General features: G+C 40.8%; 1 protein-coding gene across 3 annotated transcripts in view; it reads right to left on the bottom strand.

Annotated features, from left to right (window-relative positions):
• The window catches only part of HTR2C (5-hydroxytryptamine receptor 2C), a 229,357-nt gene that overhangs the window by 32,929 nt on the left and 173,669 nt on the right, over positions 1–22,759 (bottom strand). For all 3 annotated transcript variants that reach the window (XM_068205374.1, XM_068205373.1, XM_068205372.1), the window contains one exon: positions 10,104–10,746. In XM_068205374.1, the coding sequence (XP_068061475.1) occupies positions 10,104–10,488 (385 nt within the window). In that variant the 5' untranslated portion in view covers positions 10,489–10,746. The remainder of the gene's footprint in view (positions 1–10,103; positions 10,747–22,759) is intronic.

Raw genomic sequence — 22,759 nt, 5'->3', positions numbered from 1 at the left:
CAAGGTCCTATGAGGTGTCTTTTAACCAAATTGAGAAGAGAAACTTCTGGGCTTTTTTCCTTTTTAAGGAGACAAAGGGTAACTTGTTTACTCCGTCAGCTGGGGGCATATTCCTACAGAGCTGAACGTTCCACACTGTGCAACTCTGGGTCACCTTACCCGGATAAATGCCAACTTATTTCTCTTACCTCTATGTTCCATAAAGCTCCAACAGGAGACTGCCTCGTGCTTTGGGTGATGGTGCTGAAACCTAAGGAACAGCAATGGCATGAAAGGAGCAGCATTGCAGTGGAAGAAGAGATTTCCTCAGACTCAGAGGAGAACAGCAAAACATCTCAGACCCTTCTAGCTAAAGGATGCTGCTGCAGTCATGCCAAGAGCTGCAATCATGACCAGGCAGGAAGAGAGTAAAGAGGTTGGAGGAGACAGAAAATTGCTCTGGCAGAAGTCCTAGGCTCTCTGCATGTCCTGTCAATGTTCCCATGACTTTAGCACAGTCAGAATCTCCCCTCATGGATTTTTAGGAAACCATTCCCCGGGTCCCTTATGCTTACAGTTATTTACCTGTAGCCTGATGCCACTGAGCAAAACAGAGGAGCAATCCATCTAGAAAATAAAATCGAAGGTGTTCTGTAGCATACCTGGTTTTCATTTTTACATATTTAGGGAAAAAAAAAAAAGAAAGTACTGGATGTATCCTTTTAAATCTCAGAAACAAGATCTCATGCTTCTATGCAGGTTTGAATAACTGGTTTTGTTCAGGCCTTTCTGCAAGAACCTCTGTCTGCAAAAAAAACTGTCAGACCCCTGGGGCAAACATTAAGTCTCTGCAGTATCTTTTGGCAAGCTGTGAAAATCTGGGATACAAGCACATTTTCCTGGAAAAGGCCAGGATGAGCTCCCAGTCTGGAAGTGCTGCCACATGCCAAGGCTGTGGCTCACATACACCTGATCTGCCTAGTGCCAGGCTGCGATGCTGGCACAGCCCCTCATTCCCTGATGAGCACCCTGCTCTGGAGGGCACCCAGGGGCTTTGGGATATCTGCAACTCTTTGGAGGGTGTTATTTATCCAAATCTAACACAAGCTGACTCAAAGGGGGCGTGATATGTACATTTTATTGCAGCCAACAGAGAGCAGCCATACAATCTTCTCCATGACCAGCCCTCGTGATGGAAGCTACCAGAAACAGAGGCTGCTGGAAGTGTTTACGCTTTGCTTATCTGTGCTGGACTGAGCAGCCTGAGCTCCATGGGCAGCAGCTTCATCCCTGGCACATCACAGGCTAAAAGCCCCATTAACCACAGCAGGCAAAGGAGTTGATTGCTTAACAGCAAGGGGTTTGGAGGAGCAAAAAAAGCATGTTTATAAATGGGGAATGTTTATAGTTCTCTGATGTTTTCTCCTAATGCTGGCAGATTGACAAGATCCTCTTGTCTACAGGAATGAACACAGAGAGGACAGTAAAGAATATCTCTGCCTGTTCCAAGAAGCCAGCCAAAGTCAGAGCTGGATGATATACAGGTGGCATAGGGTGAAGAAATAACAAGAAAGAGACAGGTGGTAAAAAATTAAATAGCAACTGCTCTGCCTTTTTATCTGACAGCAGAATTTGGTTTTCAGAGTCCTATAAACTAATGCTCCAAAATGTGGATAATTGCTGAGCTCAATGAGTCACAAGGACCTGGCACAAAACTGCCAGGCCATACCCACAGCAATAAGCAAGATACCATTGAAACTCTCTCTGAAGCTGGCATTGATTTATTCCAAAAATTATCTTTGCACCACAAACTCTCTGCTGCATCATCCAGAGCTCAGCAGCAGAGGAAGCAAGATCAGAGACCTAGGCAAGGGGTCGTCTGCTTTCCTCCTGGAAATAAGAAAAGGCTTGCCACATGCAAATAACCCTGAGCAGTGGGCAAGAAGTTGTAGGGAGCAGCTCCTGTGTGAGATGGGGCACCCTGGGAGCTCCGGCAGAGCTGCTGGCATCACTGTCAGGTGGACACACTGAGCCCTTTCCTTGGAGGAAGGTGCTAGCTGACCACAGAAAGCAGCTCCTGTTCCCCACAGGCTCCAGAGAGCTGCCCAGCTCATGGCAAACACCAGCAAACTGCAGTCTGGCTCCATGGCCCTGGAGTGCCTTCTGCTGTTTGGACACACTGGATAGAATTTGAGCTTCCAAGTAGTGTTAACAGGGTTGGAAATTCATTTTCGTTCAGCATTAGAATAAATGTGAAGGTCACTAGATTTTTGCAAGAAGGGAGTTATATTAAAAAAATGCATACTTTCAAGACAGAAATTCTAGTTTATGGCTTAAAATATAGTCTATACACCCCCAATGATTATTGTGCTACTGGCTAAAGTTTTAATTTTTTGCAACAGATCACTACAAAGCTGGCAGAATGGGGACTTAGGCTCCACATGCTGCAAAGTACTTCACCAGCAACGAGAATATCACCATCCCTCTTCCAGCTTCTCAGGAGAAGTGCTGCAGACATGAATACACTTCCACAGCCTCAATCAAAAGTGCAATTAGACAAAAGCACTCTCAATAGTTTTATTTGCCATGACGTGCTTCTTGGAATGCCTGCAGAGCAGTAGCCAGAGAGAGCCCCTAATTTCCCACTTTTCCACAAGACATCACGTGGCAAAACAGAGCCTAGGCTCCCAGGAGCTGCAGCAGAGCAGCTGCAGGGGAGAGGGGCTGCCCTGAGGAAAGCAGTGGCTTCTAAAGAATCTAATGAAGAATAACAGCATCCATTTCCAGAAGGAAAGTGCAGAGCAGAACACCTTGTAGAACATGACTTTCCTGCCCAGAGCTGGACATGACAGGACACAACAAAGCTTTGGTGAGAGGCCAGGAGGCATATGTGCACTTTTTTTTTTTTTTTTTTTTTTTTTTTAGTTATTAACCCCAGGTCACTTGCACTGCCTCAGCTAACACACAGCAGTGCAGGCAAGATTCCAAAATATCCCAGAAGCCAGGGGATAATTGCAGCTGGCTGCACCCAGGACTTGTAGCCCCAAATACTTGCTCTGATTTTGGCCCCTACACCCTGGTCACAGCAAAGAGCCTGACCTGAGCCAGGGTTTGGGGTGGTACTCTCACATGGGGTGGAGGAAAGACTCAAACCATGCTGCCAGACAAACCTGGGGAATTGCTGACACCAGGAGCTGCCTTGCTGTCCCTTCTGATGGGGCGCAGGGCTCCAAGGATGCAATTCAGGTGACACCTGGGGCACTGCCTGCTCCTCTCAGATGTGTATTCTGGTGGTCACATCCTGCTAACCATGATAATACTGCAAATTTACCAGCAACACAGAGGCCTGCTAAGGGAAGGACAGACTTATCTTGAGGGAGAGAAAAAAGCATCCATACCATACATACAGAAGACTTACACCAGGTCTCCATGGAATATTTTAGGAGGAATTTGCAATTCAAGCCAAGGTTTCACTAAAATCTGAATTTTTATGGGGCTGGTTCTTATTAAATTAAAAGTGACAAGCTTTCTAAATCTGTCTGTACAGGTGCAACATAAGGAGAAAAAACCAGCTCAGTTACCAATAAGTACATGACCATCTCCCAGAGAAGTGATGGCAGGTCAAGTGCTGAACACTGCTATAATTTAATCTACCAGAAGACAGATAGATCTAACACCTGCAGGTGTTAGAAATTAAGAAAAACTGCTTTCCAGAAGATCCAAGTACACTCTGTAGCTCTTCTTTCTCTACCCAGATTTAGAGACAATGTTCAAAAGACAAATAAAACTACATTTAATACTTTAACATAAGTAAAATAAACCTCCAAATTGACAACAGTCTGTTTGCAGACAGCAGAGACTTCCCTGACTAGTTTTCCTGACTTGATACGATTTATTTATGGACTTTACTCGCAAGTCTTGTAACCAAAATCCATTCCCAAAAGGAGGAATTCAGCAGAAAGCAAGCCAAGACATAAGCCTGACCAGGAAAATTTTCACTGTGCCCTTCCCAGAGTAGAACTTCACCACCAGTGCTGTCTTGTTTTACATAGCACCGCTGCAGTTCCTCATGGAGAAGGTGGAGGTGACCCTTCTCCAGTTTTATGGGCAGCTCCCTTTGGCATCTTTCTCTTACTCAACCTGGTGAGAACCAAAACTTCAACAGGGATTAGAAAGGCATATATGAGGAAGCCACTTCACGTAATTAAACATTCCCAAACAAGAGGAACAATAAGTACAAGTGTTACTGGTGACATTTTACTTCACTGAAAATAAAAACTGCTTTAAGCACTGTGTCTGTATCACAGGGTACCTATGCCCACATGAACGGTTTTACACCATTTCTTCCTCCTCTTCGTTCCTGATCAACCCTCAACACATCATCAGGGCTAACAAGCTGGTTTTGGGGTTTTTAGCATAAGTACTATAAAACTGCAACATGCCTCTAGAAGAGTGTCTAGCAGATTTTTTAATGAAACTAATTGAGACAAAAAGAAAGAAATGGAAAGGAGTAGAAAACATTCATGATAATTTGCTAATTTCATATGAAGTATTTATATCAATGGAGAATATTGCACTAGAGCCATACACAGCCTGCTGTTGAGAAAGTCCTGGGGATGGGGCTGCTGGGCTGCTGCATGGTTGAACTAGTGAAATTTTGTCAGTTAGGAAAGAATATATATGTATGCATATATATATATATATACACACACATATATAAAGTCCAAATGACCATATCCATCTCATATTGGTGCCATTCTGCAAATATCAAATTTTACTTCTCATCTTTCATAACAGAAGCATATAAAAATCTTGAGATATTCAGACAAGACATCACTAAAACACACACATCATAATAATGAGAAAGAATAACAAAAGGATACAATCAGTTAAATTGCTCTGACAATTTTTGAAAGCAATTCTGCTTTAGTAAGACTAGTGAGAAGATGACTTTAAAGTACCATGGAGAACCATGGTCTTTCCTTCAAACTACTTTGCACTCCTCAGATAATGACATTTTCGTCACTCATCTGGCTTCCAGTCTTTATTGTCCAACATTAAAAGTATAACAAAAAAATTAAATAAACTAGATAAAAAGCCAGACATAAAGTATAGATAATCTCGGACAAAATCAAAAATGAGATTACAAGGAAATTTATGTGTGTGGAGCAAATCTAGCTTTCAATATGACAGTTAAAAGCTCTGACTCAAATTTTTTTTAAGAGGGTGATACGAAGATAGGTTTAATAGGCTTAATTACTGCTGAGAAAGGGTGTGGAGCATCACTCTTTCCTCTAGACAGGTATCATCACGCTCTCCAGACTTGAGCTCTTGTGCTGATTTCAGCCCTTCGGCCTTTGACTCTCACTTGACCAGAAGCCATCAGTTTTCCACCAATGCAAGCCGAAGCTGTGTAGGTTCCTAATGCTGTTTCCTAATGCAGAGAATCATCATAGGCTGCGGTCGGGATCTGTGATATTTAAATGATCCTGAGATTGTAGAAAGTGTCTGTCTTTCGGCCCCGCTGCCAAAGAAGGAGTCGTAATTCATCTGTGCTGGTTTTCAAGGTTGTTAATTTCTTCTTATCTAAATTTTTTTCTCTCCGACCTGCAACAGGTCTGTCTTGCAGGACAGCGTGCGGGGCTCTGCCCCTCAGTGGGATGTTACAAACATTATATACCAGAAACTACGTGTGCTATATTTACAATAATGTGCCAATACCTATCACCCATGTTGAACAGTGTGTCCCTAGCCCAAACCAACAGAAAAATGCCAACTCCACAGTGAAACACGGAGGGCATGAAGAAGAAGAAAAAGACAAGGCACACCCAGTTTCCTCCATCTTGCCTCGTTTGAACCCCTTATCTAGAGTCCTAAAATTCTACTTTTGCACCTGTGCCACACTAATTACTACTTATATCAAACACTCAGAGCTTGTAATTCATCCTGTAAGATTGAAAAATCTTTTGCATGGACAGAGATCAGAGACAGTGTCTCTCGGGGCTCTGTACAGGGGGGTTCCTGACCCCCTGCCAGGGTCCCAGACCTTCCAGGGCAGCCAGAGGGATGCCTTGGATTCCCACAGGCAGCCACATTTTCACTGGCTCTGAAAAATCCTGCAAGTTAACATTTATCTGCCTCAAGATATTTTACAACCAGGGACCCATATTCAATGAGGTACAGAGAGTATCCATTTAGTATTCCCCCCCTCCTCTCACTCTAAGCACAATTTAAACCCCAGGTAGCAGAAAAGAAGCTGTTCCATGGATTCAGGGCACATCATACAGAGCTTTCTTTCTCAACAGCAACACAGATGAACCACAACTTAATCCCATTTGTCACATCAGGTAAACAGGCAGCTGTTCATGTGGAGAAAATTCAGTAGCAGGACACTCAATATCTCAACTAAAGTTTCCTATGTTTCTAATAATCTGGAAAGAGGGTGAATAATTATGTAGTGGGATTGCAGATTTCACAGAATTATTTAGGTTAGGTGAGGGCCAAGAAATCTTAAGGACTTGAAAAGAGAATAAATGCTGCTGGGTGAGCACACAGTGTAATAGCCTATGGATCCTACTGATAGCAAAAGACATACTAACACTTCCTGTTGGATATAAATTTCAATGCACACACCCCAGGTACAAGGTGTCATTGGAGAGAAAAAAGAATAATCCCATCTCTGAATTTATGACACAGAGAGTGCAAGCAGTGTAGGAGTTTCCATTCACTCACACCCTAGCAGAAGAATAAAATGTAGTGGTTACTTAGCACAAACAGAAACACGTTTAAAACTAACAAGAATAAATAATAATTTCTGAGAGTAATGCATCTGTCACCTGGAAGTTGGTGTAGTCAAGATGCATTTAAGCCCATGACTTGATATGGTCTTTAAAATGCCTGATCATTTCCAGATACCTGAATGTCACATCAAAGAGCTGAGCCGCACTGCTCCCCTCTCTGCAGGGAAACCAGCATCAAAGTCTGCCCAAGTGCTCAGCACATCTCTGTTACCACACCATAATTATGGTAATTATCAATAATAACAATAATGTGGATGTAAATCTGCTCTGGCAGCTGGGGCTGATGAATGCTGCATCCAACACCAGTCCCTTGGAAGCTGCCTCAGCCCCTGGCACTACAAAGGGGAGAGAGAGCCTGCATTGGGAGTCACAGAGGGATCTGCTGGCCACTCCTTGGCCACACTCTGGCAACTTGTTGGCAGCTGTAAACCTTCTACAAGAACCCAGGAAGCTCAATACCCTCTGCAATTCAAATCAGCTGATGAGATTCTCTTGCATTCCTCCACCAGCCCTCTCTTTCTTGCTCATAAACATATGACACAATGTAAACCCACTGCTGCTTGTCCCTAAAGTGCTCAGAGGTGAGGAGACAACCTCCACCTGTTCTCTGAAGCTCCATCATGTGTAAGATACCTGATGCCCTATCAATATTTTTATAAAAATACCAGTATTTTTAATTAATCAGGCATTTCTTCATTGAGATGAAACACTGTGTACATTTCTCATTTAGTCTCCCCAATACATGCTTATTAATTAGCAGACTAATTTGTTTAGTTCTTTAGGAACTGCATGCCAGGGAAAATGTTCTCAGTTGTCAAATGCAACTCATCGATTACTGTAAGACACTTAAGACTAATTGATAAATATATCCAAGCCCTGATTAATTGGTGAAAAATCCATCATGCTGCATCCTGCTGTCCTTTCCTTTATAATAAGATTCTTGAATTAATTTACAACTTGATTTTCCCTTATTTTAATTAAGAAAACCACCAAAAACCAGACGTATTTGTGGAGAGTGTCTATTCAATTTTTTGGTTATGCTTGAAGTGAAATCTACTTCATTTACCTTATTAGCCAAAAGTAAGGAAACGAGCCTACTTTGAAATTAGTTACTCTGTCAACTGGAATTTATCTTTGGGGCTGAGAGAGCTGGTGTGGAAACTTGAAAGTAATTTCTTCGATCTTCTATTTGTTATATGTATTTTTTAAAGTTCCTTTCTGATTACATAAATTAAAAGTGACTCCTGCAAATCTGGAGGAGTAGTGCTGCATACACTTCTCAGTACAGCACATGCAGCCTTTGAAACAGCCCAGTGTACAATTATGCAGACTGTATGCAATGAATAAGGTAAAATATACAGAGTAAAAGTGACTAAACATTCACTGTGATGTTTCCAAGCAGTAACACTCTCCCGGATCAGTCCATGACCATGCACCCCCGTTATTCTCACAAGAATTCTGGTGATATAAAAACATTTTCCCTCTCCTTTCTTCCCCAATTTGGAGCTTAAATAGTATTAAAAAAAATTATTTCACTGGGGTCCTACTGGGATAGGAGGGTCCTACTAGTTTTTACCCAAATGGAACTTTTCCTCCTCCTCCCCTCACAAAGCCTGGAGACAACATGCTTTGGTCCAGCACTCAGCACTGCCCCAGCAGCCTCCTCATTTCTCAAAGTATTTCCACAAGTCTTCCATGAAATTATGATTTTTGCCAAAAAATCTACATAGTACTCTTTGTCTGTGGAGAAATGTCTGGGCTATCATCAGCCAATTCTGGTTCTCTGGCAAAAGAGGATAATTACAATGCATCTTCAAATCAGTGATATTTCCTTGCTGCTAAAAGGGTGGCATGCTTTACACCTTTAAACTACTTTAAGTAATCATTTTCTAGGCAGAACAGAAAATCCATTTCTATTAGTTTCCAAAGACCTTGGAAGTATGTATGTAGGAAGACCATTTCTATAAATTCACCCTTTTAAAGTCACTGGCTAACACAGAATTTATGCAAGTGCAAGTCTGTCACATAATTCAGTATTTATATGCTCCCTTTCAAGCTCCAGGGAGCTGGAGTAAAATGCTAAAAATAAAATACACATGTTGTAATACACAAAAGATTTAGAGATGGAACTATTCTGACAGTTCAAAATAAAAGACCTTTGTGCATAAGATCTCCATAGCTAGGCCTGTACCTAAATCACATATTGATTTAACTCACTGTAGACAAGTTATATAAGCTTTGAAATGATGTATGCTTGATCAATGTGTTTTAGAAATTAATCTCTGCCAGACTTACTCATTTAGGCAAGTGAAGAAGTCAAATAAATATCCCTACATTTTACTTCATAGGACAGTAAACCAATTTCTAATCAAATTTGTAAGTAAACAGCATAATTTGTTTCCAAGAAATATCAATATTAAAATATCTAAGAAAATCTGAAAACAGATTTCAAAAATTTAAAGTTTTGTCTATGAAATACACAGATTATAAAATTGATACAAGAGTATACAAACATTATGATCAGAGATACAGAGGAGAACAAAATACTCCTTTGAAATATCCAGGGATGGAGACTCCTAACACCACACTGAACAAAGGGATTTGGAGTCTCAGCCAGATGAAAATTAGATGTATTTGATATTTTACTGTGAAGTTCTAACAGTGATTCCACACCTGAGTGCAGGAGCAATGCCCCAATCCATTGCAAACACAGTCACCCTGATATGGGGAGAAATAAATGTTTACACCTATACAGGCAGGCCTCTGGGTTCTTTAAAACAGAGCATATTCTCAGGTTAGAGACAGGGAAACTGAGGCACGGAAAGGTACAATGACCTCCTGAAAGGCACAAGGCAAGCTGAGGTACAAATGCCTGGAGTGAAGGCTTTTATCTGAATGCCGAATTTACTAGTGCAAACCTTCTTTCTGATGCACGATTTTGCTCAAATCCCCCCAACTGTAGCAGTGGGAGCTCAAGGACACATGCTGTAGCTCATGAACAATGAACACTCTCCTCAGCTTTTCTGTGAGCTTTTGTGTCCTAGCTCAGTCTCGGGGCAACCCAACCCAAAGGTGAAAAGCTGACTCGCTGTCTTAGATTCTCTTGGTGGCCCCAGCAGTAAGAACCCCCCAGTCTGACATTATTCACAGGTCACTCCTGGCAGTGTGAACACCAGCTCTGCTCCCAGCAGAGAAGGAACCTCAGCATAGACCCATGACCAAGTATACATTGACAACCCCCAAGCCACCAGCACAGCAGGTTGCTGCAGCCTCAGGGGACTCCCTGCAAAAGCAAATATTCAAACTAGGAAGGAAGGCACTTACCGTACAGGACTGCAATGAGTGACACGGGCATGACCAGGATACCCACCAGCATGTCTGCTACTGCCAGTGACATCAGGAAGAAGTTTGTGGCATTCTGCAACTTCTTCTCCAAGGACACGGCCATAATTACCAGTATGTTCCCCCCAATGGTCAGCAGGATGACAACCAATATCAGGAGGGCGGGCCAATTCTTCTCCCTCACGGACATCCGAGAGACTTCGTCCTTCTCAGAGGTGTTAAGAGGATCAGATGTAGGCAAACTCTGGTTCAGAGTCAAATTGCTGCTTAAGGACCAAGCCATCAGACCACCATGCAAACTAAAATCCAGTGTAACAGACACTGTTGTTAAGCTGAGCAATATTCCAGTGCTACTTAAAGTGGTCATTGTCTGGGGCTGGTTTCTCTGTCTCTTAACCGTGCCTCAGAGACGATCCCTTTTCCAAATTCCCGGTCCAAGGCAGATGCCGAACATCACAAAACCTGAGCCAGAAAATAATTTGATCTTCCATAGTGAAGGAGACCTTACAGAAGTTAGTGTGGAGCTCTTCTAGTTTCCTTGGGTGTGGTAGAGGATGACCACTGACCACCAACCTCAATGGAAAGGAGACTTTGCAATCTCCAGCTGGTTTCCAAGTTCACCATTCTGAAAAGTAAAGGAAAAGGATATTCTTCACTGAAAGCACAGTATACGCAACACCTTCTTTATTCCCCATGCAACTGACATCCTTATTCTTCCTCTTCCTGCTGGCTAGGACATTCTCCAGACTGCAAGCAATTTATCTGAAGGGTACAGACTATGCTTACAATCATGGGGGAGAGAGACAGAGAATCACATCAGTATGCTCTGGCTGGTTAAAAGCTGATTATCACTAATTAAATGTTTTGTGAAACCTGCAAAAGCAAGTCTGAAGAGCAAAATATGTTTCAATTGATATCCACTTCACAGATACTCTGCTGCTATGTAAAATAGTAATTGCACAAAATTCCAACCAATCCAGATAGCACTGCCAAGCACAGGGTAATCCATCACCTAAAATTGAAGGCTTTGGATATATTTTACATATTCCAAGGTAAAATGAGGGTGTTGTAAAAACCCTCAGATCTTAATGATTAACTCCCCTACAACAACAAATACTGTAGTTCAGTTTCTATTGGGAAATGAATGGTGGATAAGATGCAATATTATTAGGCAACATTGAATGATCCTTCTGCAACAAACAGACAACAAAGAGTTAAGAGAAAAGAAAGGACAAACTTTCATAAAAGCTTAGCACTTATTTCTGCTTTTCATCTGTTTTTGTGTCACTGCTTCCTGCTGATCATGAGCATACAACCAGGCCAGTAAGCCTAATCCCAGCAGTCTACTGTTTAGGACTACTGTCCCAACAGCTTCATCCCACACACAGTAGGGTCAGATTTCCTCACAGCATCTCATATAATTTCTGCTACTTAACAAGGTAGCTGACAGTGAGGGCAAGTCTGATTACCACCCCTGACCGCCCATGTAACACCAGCCAGAGAACATCATGCTGCTTCTTCTGAGGTCCTTCAGCCTCATGCATTGGGCTAATTTGGTAAATTAAATGTACTCTTGACTCCAGGCATGTGTCTGCACCCACTGAAGCTAAGGGCATGTGTTCCCAGTCCTGGTTAAATCATGTCCTTGGCAACTCAGTAATTCTGACTGCCAATCTTGTACAACTGATGAGAAACAGCAGCTTTGCTTTGCACTTCCACTGCATTGGGGTTAAGCTCCTGACAACTACGTGCAGCACAGGGCTGAAAGCACAGATGGAAAGCACTTAGTCGAGCAGTGGTATGGAATTGGACCAGTAAGCAGAATAAAATCAATAGCAGACAATGTCATTTGAGCATATTCTCAACTTTTTGTGCAGCCCACAGGAAAAGAGCTGTTCTATCACTGTTAAATAAGTAACAAAATAAAAGTTATTAAATGCACTGTGGCACATATCTGACACAGCAATTTGCTATCCAGGTATCAAAAGCTAGATGTAATTCACGAGATTACATTAGATTTCATTTAAATAGGAAGTGCTCAGTATCCTATAATAAAATGTTTAACATTCATGAAGGTTTTGGAACCTTGTAAATGGGCTTTGTGCACAAAAATATTTCTTAAATGAGCAGTTCATACAATGAACCCAGATTTGCTTCTGCATTGCAGTTAATTACTCCCAGAGGGTCTCTAAACCTCATATTTAGGAAGAAGTTTTGCATGGCACAGAAAATAATTTTGCAGCTGCACATGCAGATGAATGAACAAGTGATCACTGGACCCTTTATTTTTTCCAACTTAGTTAGTCTCAAAAACAAAAGAAATGGTCTCTAGGAAGTTTCTAAATAACTTCAGATATTTTTCCCAAAACACAGCTTTTAATTCAAAGCTGTGATGACAATTTTTCCAAATCACCTTTCCACATTGAAGGAGACACTGGGCAGCCAAAGGATCATAGACAGGACATGACTTAAGATCATGAAAACAAACAAACAACCCCCAGACAAAACCACACCACAAAAAAAAAACAACTCCAAGATAAGGCTTCTGAATTAAAAGTGTCTATTTTTGTAATTGCTCAGGTTTGTATACTGAAATGGTGAGTAGATTCATTCTCTCTTGCATTTTACATATTCAGTTTGAAAAATCATATGGGAAATTGATTACTGGAATGCTCAAGACTGGACTCCACCTTCAGAATTAACTGCTTTGCTAATAATCTTGTTACTATTTTACACAGATCCTGGCTTGAAGTCACCAGTTTTCCATTTCACTGCATCACTCAGTCTCCTTAAGGTAAAACTTTGTGACTAATTGCTTAGCTACAGTCTTCTAAACACACCACTGTACCAGAAAAATATTTCACAATTTATTCATGGATTCTGCATTTATTTAAGAACCATTTCCATAATTTTAAATTGAAACATGGGCCCATCACAGATTTTTTTTTTCCAATAGCTAACATCAAAGTACACATACTGAATTTTGTGGTCAATCATCAATTCCAGTTCAATTTACTACTGACAGTCCTTAAAATTATAATTTAAACATTCAGCAAAGCCAAATTCCTTTTTATGCCACTCCTGCTTTTTGATAAAGTAAAAAAATGATTTCTTTTGGCACTTTCTTTCCCTTCACTCTTTAAGTCCAGTTTAAAATAAACTGAAGGTAGAAAAATATTTTTGTCTATCAAGAAACACATGAATTATTTAAAGCAGAGATTGGTATGCTGGAGCTTTTGGGTATTCCAGAAGGTTAAGTTGGAGGGAAACAGAAGCTACAATGGTTAATAAGCCTGTGCTGGTGGGCCACTGTGGGTGCTCACATGCCTTTGGGAGTATTTACCACCATTACACTTGCTAAAATGAAAAAAAACCAAATCTTTCTTGGAATAAACACAATTATTTTTTTACTTTGAATTAAATGCATTTGTCTTTAGTTGTTTTACCCTTCAAAGCTTAGGGCACTTTTTCCTGGAGAGACACAGCTGCCTGCTGAGAGCTGGAGATGTTCCCCGGCCCCCAGCCAGGATCCTGCCTCTCCTGGACACATTGCAGAGCTCCTGAGCTCTTGTGAATCACTGAGGGAACCTCTGGATGTTAACAATGTGCATGTGAAATTGGGTAAGAAATAAGGATTGTCATCTTAGCCCAAAAAAACAATCTGAGTTTCAGGCAGACTGAGGTAATACATTAATTCATGGTGAGTCTTGCTGAAAAAAAACAAAACAAAAAAAAACAACCCAAAAGTACTTAATGATCAAAAGTGATGATTTTCAGAAATTCCCATCCCACAAGAAAATCAAAAACATCCAATGGCATCACGGGTACAAAGGCCATACACAAGAGAGATTTTTCTCCTCCCAAACTATTGGCAGTGTCCAGTTCTCCAAGTCACATTCACATCTCACCAATAACCGGATGAAAGCAAACAAGCTGATAAAGAACAAACCTTTTTAAATAAATTTTTTTTCTTCAGCCTTGACTTTGATGGTAGACCTACATCAGGGAAAAATAAATCTGAAGTCAACTAAACTGAACTGCAAGTACTGCAATTTTTGACAGGAAAACAGTTGCAGATAGTTCACAACTATCCGAGCCAGATAGATGACATAAATTTTTATAGCTCCATTAAGCCCTTTTCAAAGTGGCAAATAATTTAAAATTATAGAATAGAATACACAATTTATTCTCAAGAAAGCAGATTAAGGCTTCATTCTTCACTCTTAACCCTGCATTTCTTGCTATTTACATTTTTTAAAAAAATCAATTACCAATTTAATTTTCTTTTTTTTTTTTTTTGGAACAAAAGGTTGCTTTAAAATACAGATTTTCATGGCAAACTTGCAAAGGGCCACTTTCATTTTAGTGATTCAATAAAGTCATATTTTATATTAAGAGAATTCTGTATTTTGGGCAGTTGGAACTCAACATTCTCCTTTTTGTAGCAGCACTAGGAAACATCCCTATTTCTGTGCAATTCTATTTTTAAATAGTGTGTGAGAATGCTGCAAGTCCAATGGAGATGACCAGGGTGATGTGGGAGGAAGCACATTAAATACTGGGTTTGGTTCAGCCCAGAGAAAAAGCTTTGAACAGGGTTGTATTTGCTGCCTACATCTACCTGCTGGTACTTAAAGAGGAAACAGGGAGACTCTTCCAAAAGATGGGCAGCAAAACAAGAAGCAATTGCAACAGTGACAGATCTAAGGAAATAGTGTATGAAGTAGGAAAAAAAAGAGATACATCTCAGTGCAGGTTCTCAGATAAGTGGGACACAGAGACTGTGGGATCTCCATCCTTGCAAAAGCTCAGAACACAGCTGAGATCTACCCCCAGCCACCCATCTAACCTGGAAGTCAGTTCTTCATTGAGAACCTTGAGGTTGGACTAGAGACCTTCCAGAAGTCCATTTCAGATAAAATTATCCTATAAATGGACCAGAATTGTGCTTCTGAGAAAAGCTGCCCAGCATGGGGATGATTTTGAGCTCCTACCCTTAGACAGACATCTGGTGCTTGTCCCTGCTGCTCAAGCTCAGGATTAGACCAGCACATCCTCTCCCCTTCACTTTCCCCAAGGCCAGAAATAAAAATGCGTGGCCAGGTGGGAAAACAGAGCTGTGAGGGCTCCAGTGTGCCTGGTGTGGGATCCAGGGCCCCACAGCTACCCCAGCTCATGCCTCATCACACCAGAGAGAGGCACACACCAGAGTCAGCTCCTCATCTTTCCCACCTGCTGAGACCACGTGTGTCTGAGGATCCTACATTCTCTGAAAAGTGGCAATTTTGGAAAGCCCCAACTCATTCTAGTCACTTGGCAGGGTCAGGAAATCTTGTCTTTTGAAAGCAATGCCTCCAGTGCCAACACAGAGGCAGCGTTTTCACAATCACTGCAGTGGGGAAGGAAAAGTCAAAACCCAATGATTATTCTGTAGATACCCACTGCAAAGATAACTGAGGTTGCAATCCAGAGAAGGGGTTATGCCTAATTTGACTATTTTCCTGAGCTACTCTTGAACTTGGGAATATATTATTAGCACTTTGCTTAGAGATTTTCTTTCCAAGGAAGAATTTGATACATCCTCTTCTGTTTTGCAAGAAATTCTGGAATTTTTCCAAATAGGTATTGGAGATAAATCAGTGTACAAAACACTTAATAAAACCTTAGGGAAACCTCCCAAAACTCAGCTTTTTACCAGTCTGTTTTAATTCTGACACAGAAAATAACTATTTAATTACTTGTAAACTAAAAAAAAGAGTATTTAATTTTTTCACAGCAAGAGAAAAATCTGAGAAAAAGCTCAGATATGAGCTCAAGGAGTTATATTTTGTAGGGTCATATTCTATCCAAAAGCAAATAGCATAAATTTCCCTCTCTGTATCTTCCCTCATACTGAGTCAGAAAGGCATTAATTTTTTTCCAGACATTTCAAGGCAATACAAACACACAGAGAGATCTTAATCTATCTTCTGGCGGTAAGACCAGCATCCTTTTTATTTTCCCTTTGTGTAAGAGCACCTGGGAACCTCACAAGAAGATGTAGATACTCTGCCATTCCCTGCAATGATAAACTTGCTCTCTTGGCTCAGACATGCAGAAATACCACAACAGAATAAATCTGAATCTCATCATACACTGTTCTAACTTTTTCGAATGATTATACTCTAGTTGTTAATATTTTCTATGGGTAGATATAATTCCAACCTGCCTCTCTGTTTTTTTTTTTTTCATTTTGTTTTGTTTTGTTTTGGTTTGGTTTGTTTTTTTTTTAACACACATCCCCAGTGGCTGAAATTCAGAGCACATATCAAGGCTCTGCAGTTAGTACATTTATCGTGGCAGTCCTGACCCAGCTTTCTTGTTGCTTCAATAAATCACATTATTCATTAATCTGGATCATGCAAAGTCCTACTGAATGCAATCAAACCCACATTCCTGGACTGACAACTGCACTATTTGTACAGCTGTGCTCCTGAAAGTTCTTACTGAGCTTGACCAGCCCCATAGTCTGAGTTGGCTATAACCTGAATTTGAGCCCTCTACCTGTAATTTCTGAGGACCAGCTGGAACATAGGGGACATTTATCTTTTGCCAAACATTTGCACCCTTAATGCAACAGTGTCGTGGATATTTGCTGCGTGGCACATGGAGCTTTGAGAGTCCACAGGATTCTCAAGGCAGCTCTTCTGGTTGTAAGGACCTGGCTTCTACCTCCACTGCAGTGACATTCCCTCTGTCCCTTTTTAATTCAGCTGCACAGTGTAGTAGACATCAAATGTGACATTGGTGAAAAAATCTTGTGTGGCAGTTTTTTTACACCCACCTTTTCAGGATTCTTGTAGTAAACTACTGGTAAACTTCTTCTTACTCTTTCTAAACTTTTTTCATCTCTAGAAAAACATTTTTTCTTCTCTCAAATGTTTTGCATGGCAGCTCTTTGTTTACATAATCCAAGTCTGGAAATGAGCACTTATCCAAAATTAAACATAATAAACCAAAACAACAAAAACACTTGCTTAGCTTTCTTTAGCTAACTTTTTTGCAAGTTTTAAAGCCAGGCCTGTTTAAAAACTAGAAGACTCCACAATTTTCAGCAGTTTCTGATGTATAGTGCTCTATCCCAAGTGTGGTTGAATAACTTCATAGCTGTAAGTGCAACCACAGCAAAACACACCTAAATATGTACATGCCTCTAAATAAAAAATAATCATCAAGGGATTTACATTCAAGTAATGTTTTAGGGGAAATAGCACACCCAGTATCAACGGGCCTGGCATTCTTTAATGACTGTGCATGGTTGGCAGTAGTAACAGAGAGCAGCAGCAGTGTGGACAGGAGCAGGTGAGCACTGAGCAGCTGTGAGTCACAGCCTGGCACACACAGAGCACACCCACCCCTGCTTGGGGCAGCGCTGCTGATTCACTCTTTACTTAATAAGTCACATTTCTTAATCAAGCATGAAATCCCTTCATGTTTCTCTTAGAGCTTTCTCTTCATTCCAGCTCTCTGTGCCCTCTGAAATCATGCCGTGGGATCATGGTTTTCCAGTGAAGACACAGATTTCTGATGCAGTGACGTGGTGCTCACTCTGCACCTCATCCCACACAAGATCCAGGGGAAAATTCTCCTTTTCCTTTGCATGTGGGCCCTGAGCTCAGGCACTCTGAGCCCTGGTGCCCCAGTATAGCCTGGTACATCACCAGCATGTGGCTGCTCACATGGGGTTCACACAGCTGAAGCAGCTTCTCCCCCAAATCTGTTTTCCCAGTGAGCAGCTCAACGTGCAGAACTCTCTAAATTCAAGGTTCAGGGAGTTATTTTTTAATAGACATCTCCTCCCTGCTGTGGTGGTACACTCTTAATATAAGTTACAGAGTACCTCTCCTGTTGTCATTGCTGTTCAGATGTCTTTAAAAAGAATAAATTACAGCATCAAATTAGCCAAGGAAAAGGAAAACAAAGCTCAAAGCGTAATATAAAGTGTGCCTAATGAATTGACAAATGGCTGAGGGCTTTAACTGTAATAGCTTAATTAAATATGTGTTTTCACATGCCTGTGCAGGGTCAGAGAAAGGATTATTGAAATATTCAGAAGTTAATTGACTTATTGTTATCTCATGCATAACAACAGCTGATAAAATAATTGCATAGAAAATGTAGCTACTCATAGGGGGTTTTCCCTTCTAATTTCATTTTCTTTTTTTTTTTTTTTCTCTTGGGAAACCGACCCCTATGGCCCCAAAAGGGAATGGCTGACTGTAAATTCAAAAACCAACACTTTTCTGATGAAAGTACATTATATATATAATTGGATGTCCTGATAAATCTGCAGTAAGGGAAACTCTAATGATAAAAGTAGGTAGAAAATAAAACTCTTTAATCTGGTATTTAAAAAAACAGGAAAAGGACAAAGAAGATAAGACTGAAACAGTTACAGCAACTGGTCTGTGTGATGCTTTCATTTAAAGATAGAAAATTATCCACACAATTATAAACTTATTAGTTTGACCTTAACCAGGCAAAAATTCAGAACAGATTTAAAAGGAAAATTTGAGACACAAAAATGTATGGAAAGTGCTGTGAAAGGAACAAGAGTTTCCCAGATGTACTTTGTAAGTCTTGACTTGGTGTCTTGGGATTTTGTACATCTGTTCTGTAACACTCCATTCTTTAGGAAAAAAAAAAATTAAAAAAAGCCATGTCTCTAAGTCAAACTTCATTAAACCATTTGATATAGTGTCACGAGGGAAGTTATTATGTAACTCCAGAGAACAAGATGAAGAGAGCAATTGTGAAGCTGCCATGATACTGGCTGCAAAGGAGATGAAAATGGATTAGACTGGAAAAACAAACCCTGGTCTGGAAGTAAGGTGTCTGTTGAACTGTTGATGTTGGCAAGGTTTGATCTTGATAGAAAACTAGGTGGGGTTTTTTGGTTGGTTTTTTGTTTTGTTTTGTTTTTTGTTTTTTTGTTTTATTTTAATGTTGCCTAACCAAAATATTTACTTTGGGAATTAAATATATTGATAATTCAAAACAAAGATTCAACACTCATATCAGTAAACATACACATGGAATATAACACGAAAATCAGAATGACAGAGGGCTGAACACATCAAATAATAATGAAATATGGCAACAAAAGCCATGAATAACTAAAAGAATTTGGCTGTAAACTATGAGTTTATCAGTCAGAAACAAAGATAATTACTTCAGCATCTGAGCCATATGCACGCACAAGTGGGACATGAAAGACATGAAAGAGACAAATATCATCCAAGCTATAGATATAGCAAGCAAGGGATTTCTGTATGCTCCATCACTCCAAAAGCAAACAAATACCTGCCTCCACCCCCATCACACATTGACTGTTTGATGCCATAAGAGGCCACTTTAATCTGGATGCCTTATTCCAGATAAATTCTGCATTGTGATGCTGCTCACAGACCAAGCTAGGGGACATCTCTGAGCTCTTACACTATGGTAAATCACAAGTATTTTCAATTAAATGACAATGCCCAGGGGGCCAGACAGAGCTCAGTATTGTCACTCTTGATTTGCACTAGAAAACAGGCCAATTGTGTTGAAACATCTTCAATGTGATTAGAAACAGACTCTTTATTTAGGGAAATAATTAAATTTTCAAAGCATTTGACAATTTTAATAGACATCATCTATGAATAAGTGAGGGTGTGTAATATGCCTGGAGCAGGAAGAAAAAGGCTCGTTAACTTTGAGAGAATAGACAGATGGGCAATGTTGGGGTAGGGCTCTGACAGCTCCCAAATTATGTAAGCAGAGGAGTGAAGAGTCAGATGCCATGCACATGTGTGCAGGAGGCATTTCCATGGAAGCAAATTGTGCTGACACAAACTGCCATCTCTGACATCAATATATGAGTCAGGAAAATGAAATGAAGGAGACAAAACAAAATTGAAAATACTCCATTTTCCAGCACGATATGAAAGGCAAAGGAGGTCTGTAAAAGCTGATGTAATTTGGATTAACCTACTTCTCCTTATGAGCATACACATGGAATAAGGATTTTATACAATTTGGATTCTGTCACAGCTGTGGTGTGCTGAAGCTGCAGCAGAGGGAGCAGTTCTGAGGTGCTGAAAAGTAGCAGGCAGGTGCTTGGCTGCATTTAACAAAATGGTTAGGATCACTGAGACTAACATGGAAATACGAGAGGAGCTGTAGACAAATTCAGCAACAGAACAATAGAGAAAATGTGAAGGTTAAAGGCTAACAAAGAAATGTAAAAAACAACCTCTAGTCTCAGGGACAGTCTAAGAAGGAAATTTTGCATTTAGAAATTCAAACAGCATCCAAAGCAGCCACTTCCTTTTTAAAAGGAGTATGTTTCCTATGTTAAGCTAAAATGTGTGTGAAATCTCTCAGGTGCATCAGCAGTGTTTTCCAGACAGGCTGTGAGTGCTGCTGTGTGTGGGCAGAGACCCAAGGGGAGCTGCCCCATGTAACCAATGGTGCCAGGGGACCAGGCTCTCCTTCTAGGGTCACACCAGCATGGCTGTGTCAAAGGGAGGCACTTTTATTCAACCCCACAGAGGAAAAATAATGAAACTATCATAGCAATTTATATATGAATCAGGTAGTGTCTGCATTTTAATGGCTGAAACAAAGACAGCTGAACTCTAATGATGTCGATTTTCTCTTGCAAGTGATTTCTAAATTGCTCCCACTTTGTCAGCAACATAATATCTCTGTGAACAGCTCAGAGTTAAGGAAGTGACAAACCACCAATTGTCAAGTGGAGAAAAACAACACACATCCACATACACTGAAAGTAGGTTTAAAAGAGAAACACATCTGTTCCTCTGGAAACAACAAGCCTTCCACATGAGGGAAATTGACTCCATCAGAAACAACAGGGCAAGTCAATCATTCCTGGCTTCTGATCTCCAACAACTTCACTATCAGCACAAACCAAAATAATTTGGGTGTTGGCACTATTGATGATAAGTGAATGAGAGTTTTGCTGTGCCCAGTGAGTCCAGCAAAAGTTTGTTTGGAGACAACATCTGAAGTCTTTGAGCAAGGAGTGTATCCCTTTCTTGCCAACGTTCAAACACTGGAACAGTTTGAGACAGAAATTCCTACAGTTCATAAGTACAACTACAGCACACAGCAAGCACTGCATGGAGAGACATCAAATGAGGTTGGGGAGCCAGGGAATCAGCAGCAGAGCAATCTCTCTGGACACTGAGCCCATTAATTACCTCTCTGGTCAGTGTGGGGATGAGGATAACACCACCACAGCCAGGCTGTGTCTGGGGGTCAGCTCTATCAGTGCTGAGCTGCATCAACAGGAGTTTGGGATTTCTGATGCATGCACGCCTTGTGACAAATAGATACAACTTCTCTGCAGGCTGGATTAATTAATTACACTGACCTGTTGACCTAGTAGCAAACAGGAAAGCCAAGAAGCAAAAGCCCAAAGCCTTGATTCCTGTATTGCTACCATTTCCCCCCCCATTTCCTGCACATTACAGTCAAAGGGAGGCCTTGTCCCCTGTATCAGCCAGCTTGGAACAGCTGCAGAAATAGGACCTGGGTATATTTGTACAATAATGCAAACACCTCTTGAGTTCTGTGTCAGTAAATTGTATCCTACGTTTTCATTTTTCAAAACCACTAGTAATACAAACAAATGATCATGGTAATATCTAAAGTAACAATATTTTAAGCAGCTTTACACCGGGCAGTGTAACCTTTACAAACACACTTTGATAAATAGTAGTAGTCTAAAATTGAAACAATTATGTTACTTCCATTAATTAGAAGGCAATAAAATACTTCCCTGTACTGGTGACCAAACAAATATCATCATGTAATTTAAAAGTTACACTGGCAATGTTTATCTCTCATACACATCTGACCCTCAGAGAAGATTTGGGTATAAAGGGAAAAAAAGTAGCCAACACATTTTTCAGATCCCAGTGCTATCCGTGTGCGAGATTGAAAATCAGGATGTTTTCTATCACCATCTGTGTAGCAGTTGTCTTCTGGGCAGTTTTCCTTATCTCCTGTTAATGGGCCCATCAATGTGTTGCCACATGACTCAGAGATAACTCCCTCCAGGAGCCCTTTCTGTTTAACAGGTGATGAAGGACCCACCCATGACTCAGAATGACATCAGCCCATTGTGAGATGCTTTGCCCAGGGTGGGGAGGAGCTAAGCATCCCCGCCTAGATATATTCTGGGACTTTTGGGCAGAGAGGCAGCCTTTCCACAGGTTCCCAAGAGGACACAGCTGAGGTTTTCCACTGGACCGACTACACCTTTTCTGCAGGACCACTGCTCCAACAGAACCACATCTGCCACTCCAGGAGGACTGCAGCCACTCCAGTTTGGACTGCTACCAACACACTGGCCAAAGGGGTGTCAGGTTGTATTCTGACTCTCTCAGTGGTTTTTCTTTTGTATTATTTGCATGTGTTTTGTTTCTTTTCCCTTTTCCCAATAAATTGTATTGCTGACTTGGAATCTCTCACTGCTTTTGCTTTCAAACAAGAACATCAAGCTAAAGAAGGCCAAATAGAAATTAGAAGTAGTAACTACACAGTGAGGCTGAGATCAGCTTCATCCATGTGAGTCAATAGGAGCATGTCCC

The sequence above is a fragment of the Anomalospiza imberbis genome, chromosome 14 (assembly GCF_031753505.1).
Source record: "Anomalospiza imberbis isolate Cuckoo-Finch-1a 21T00152 chromosome 14, ASM3175350v1, whole genome shotgun sequence".
NCBI classification, from domain to species: Eukaryota; Metazoa; Chordata; class Aves; order Passeriformes; family Viduidae; genus Anomalospiza; species Anomalospiza imberbis.
The sequence above is the reverse complement of the archived record's forward strand: the minus strand, read 5'-3'. Positions and strand labels throughout refer to the sequence as shown.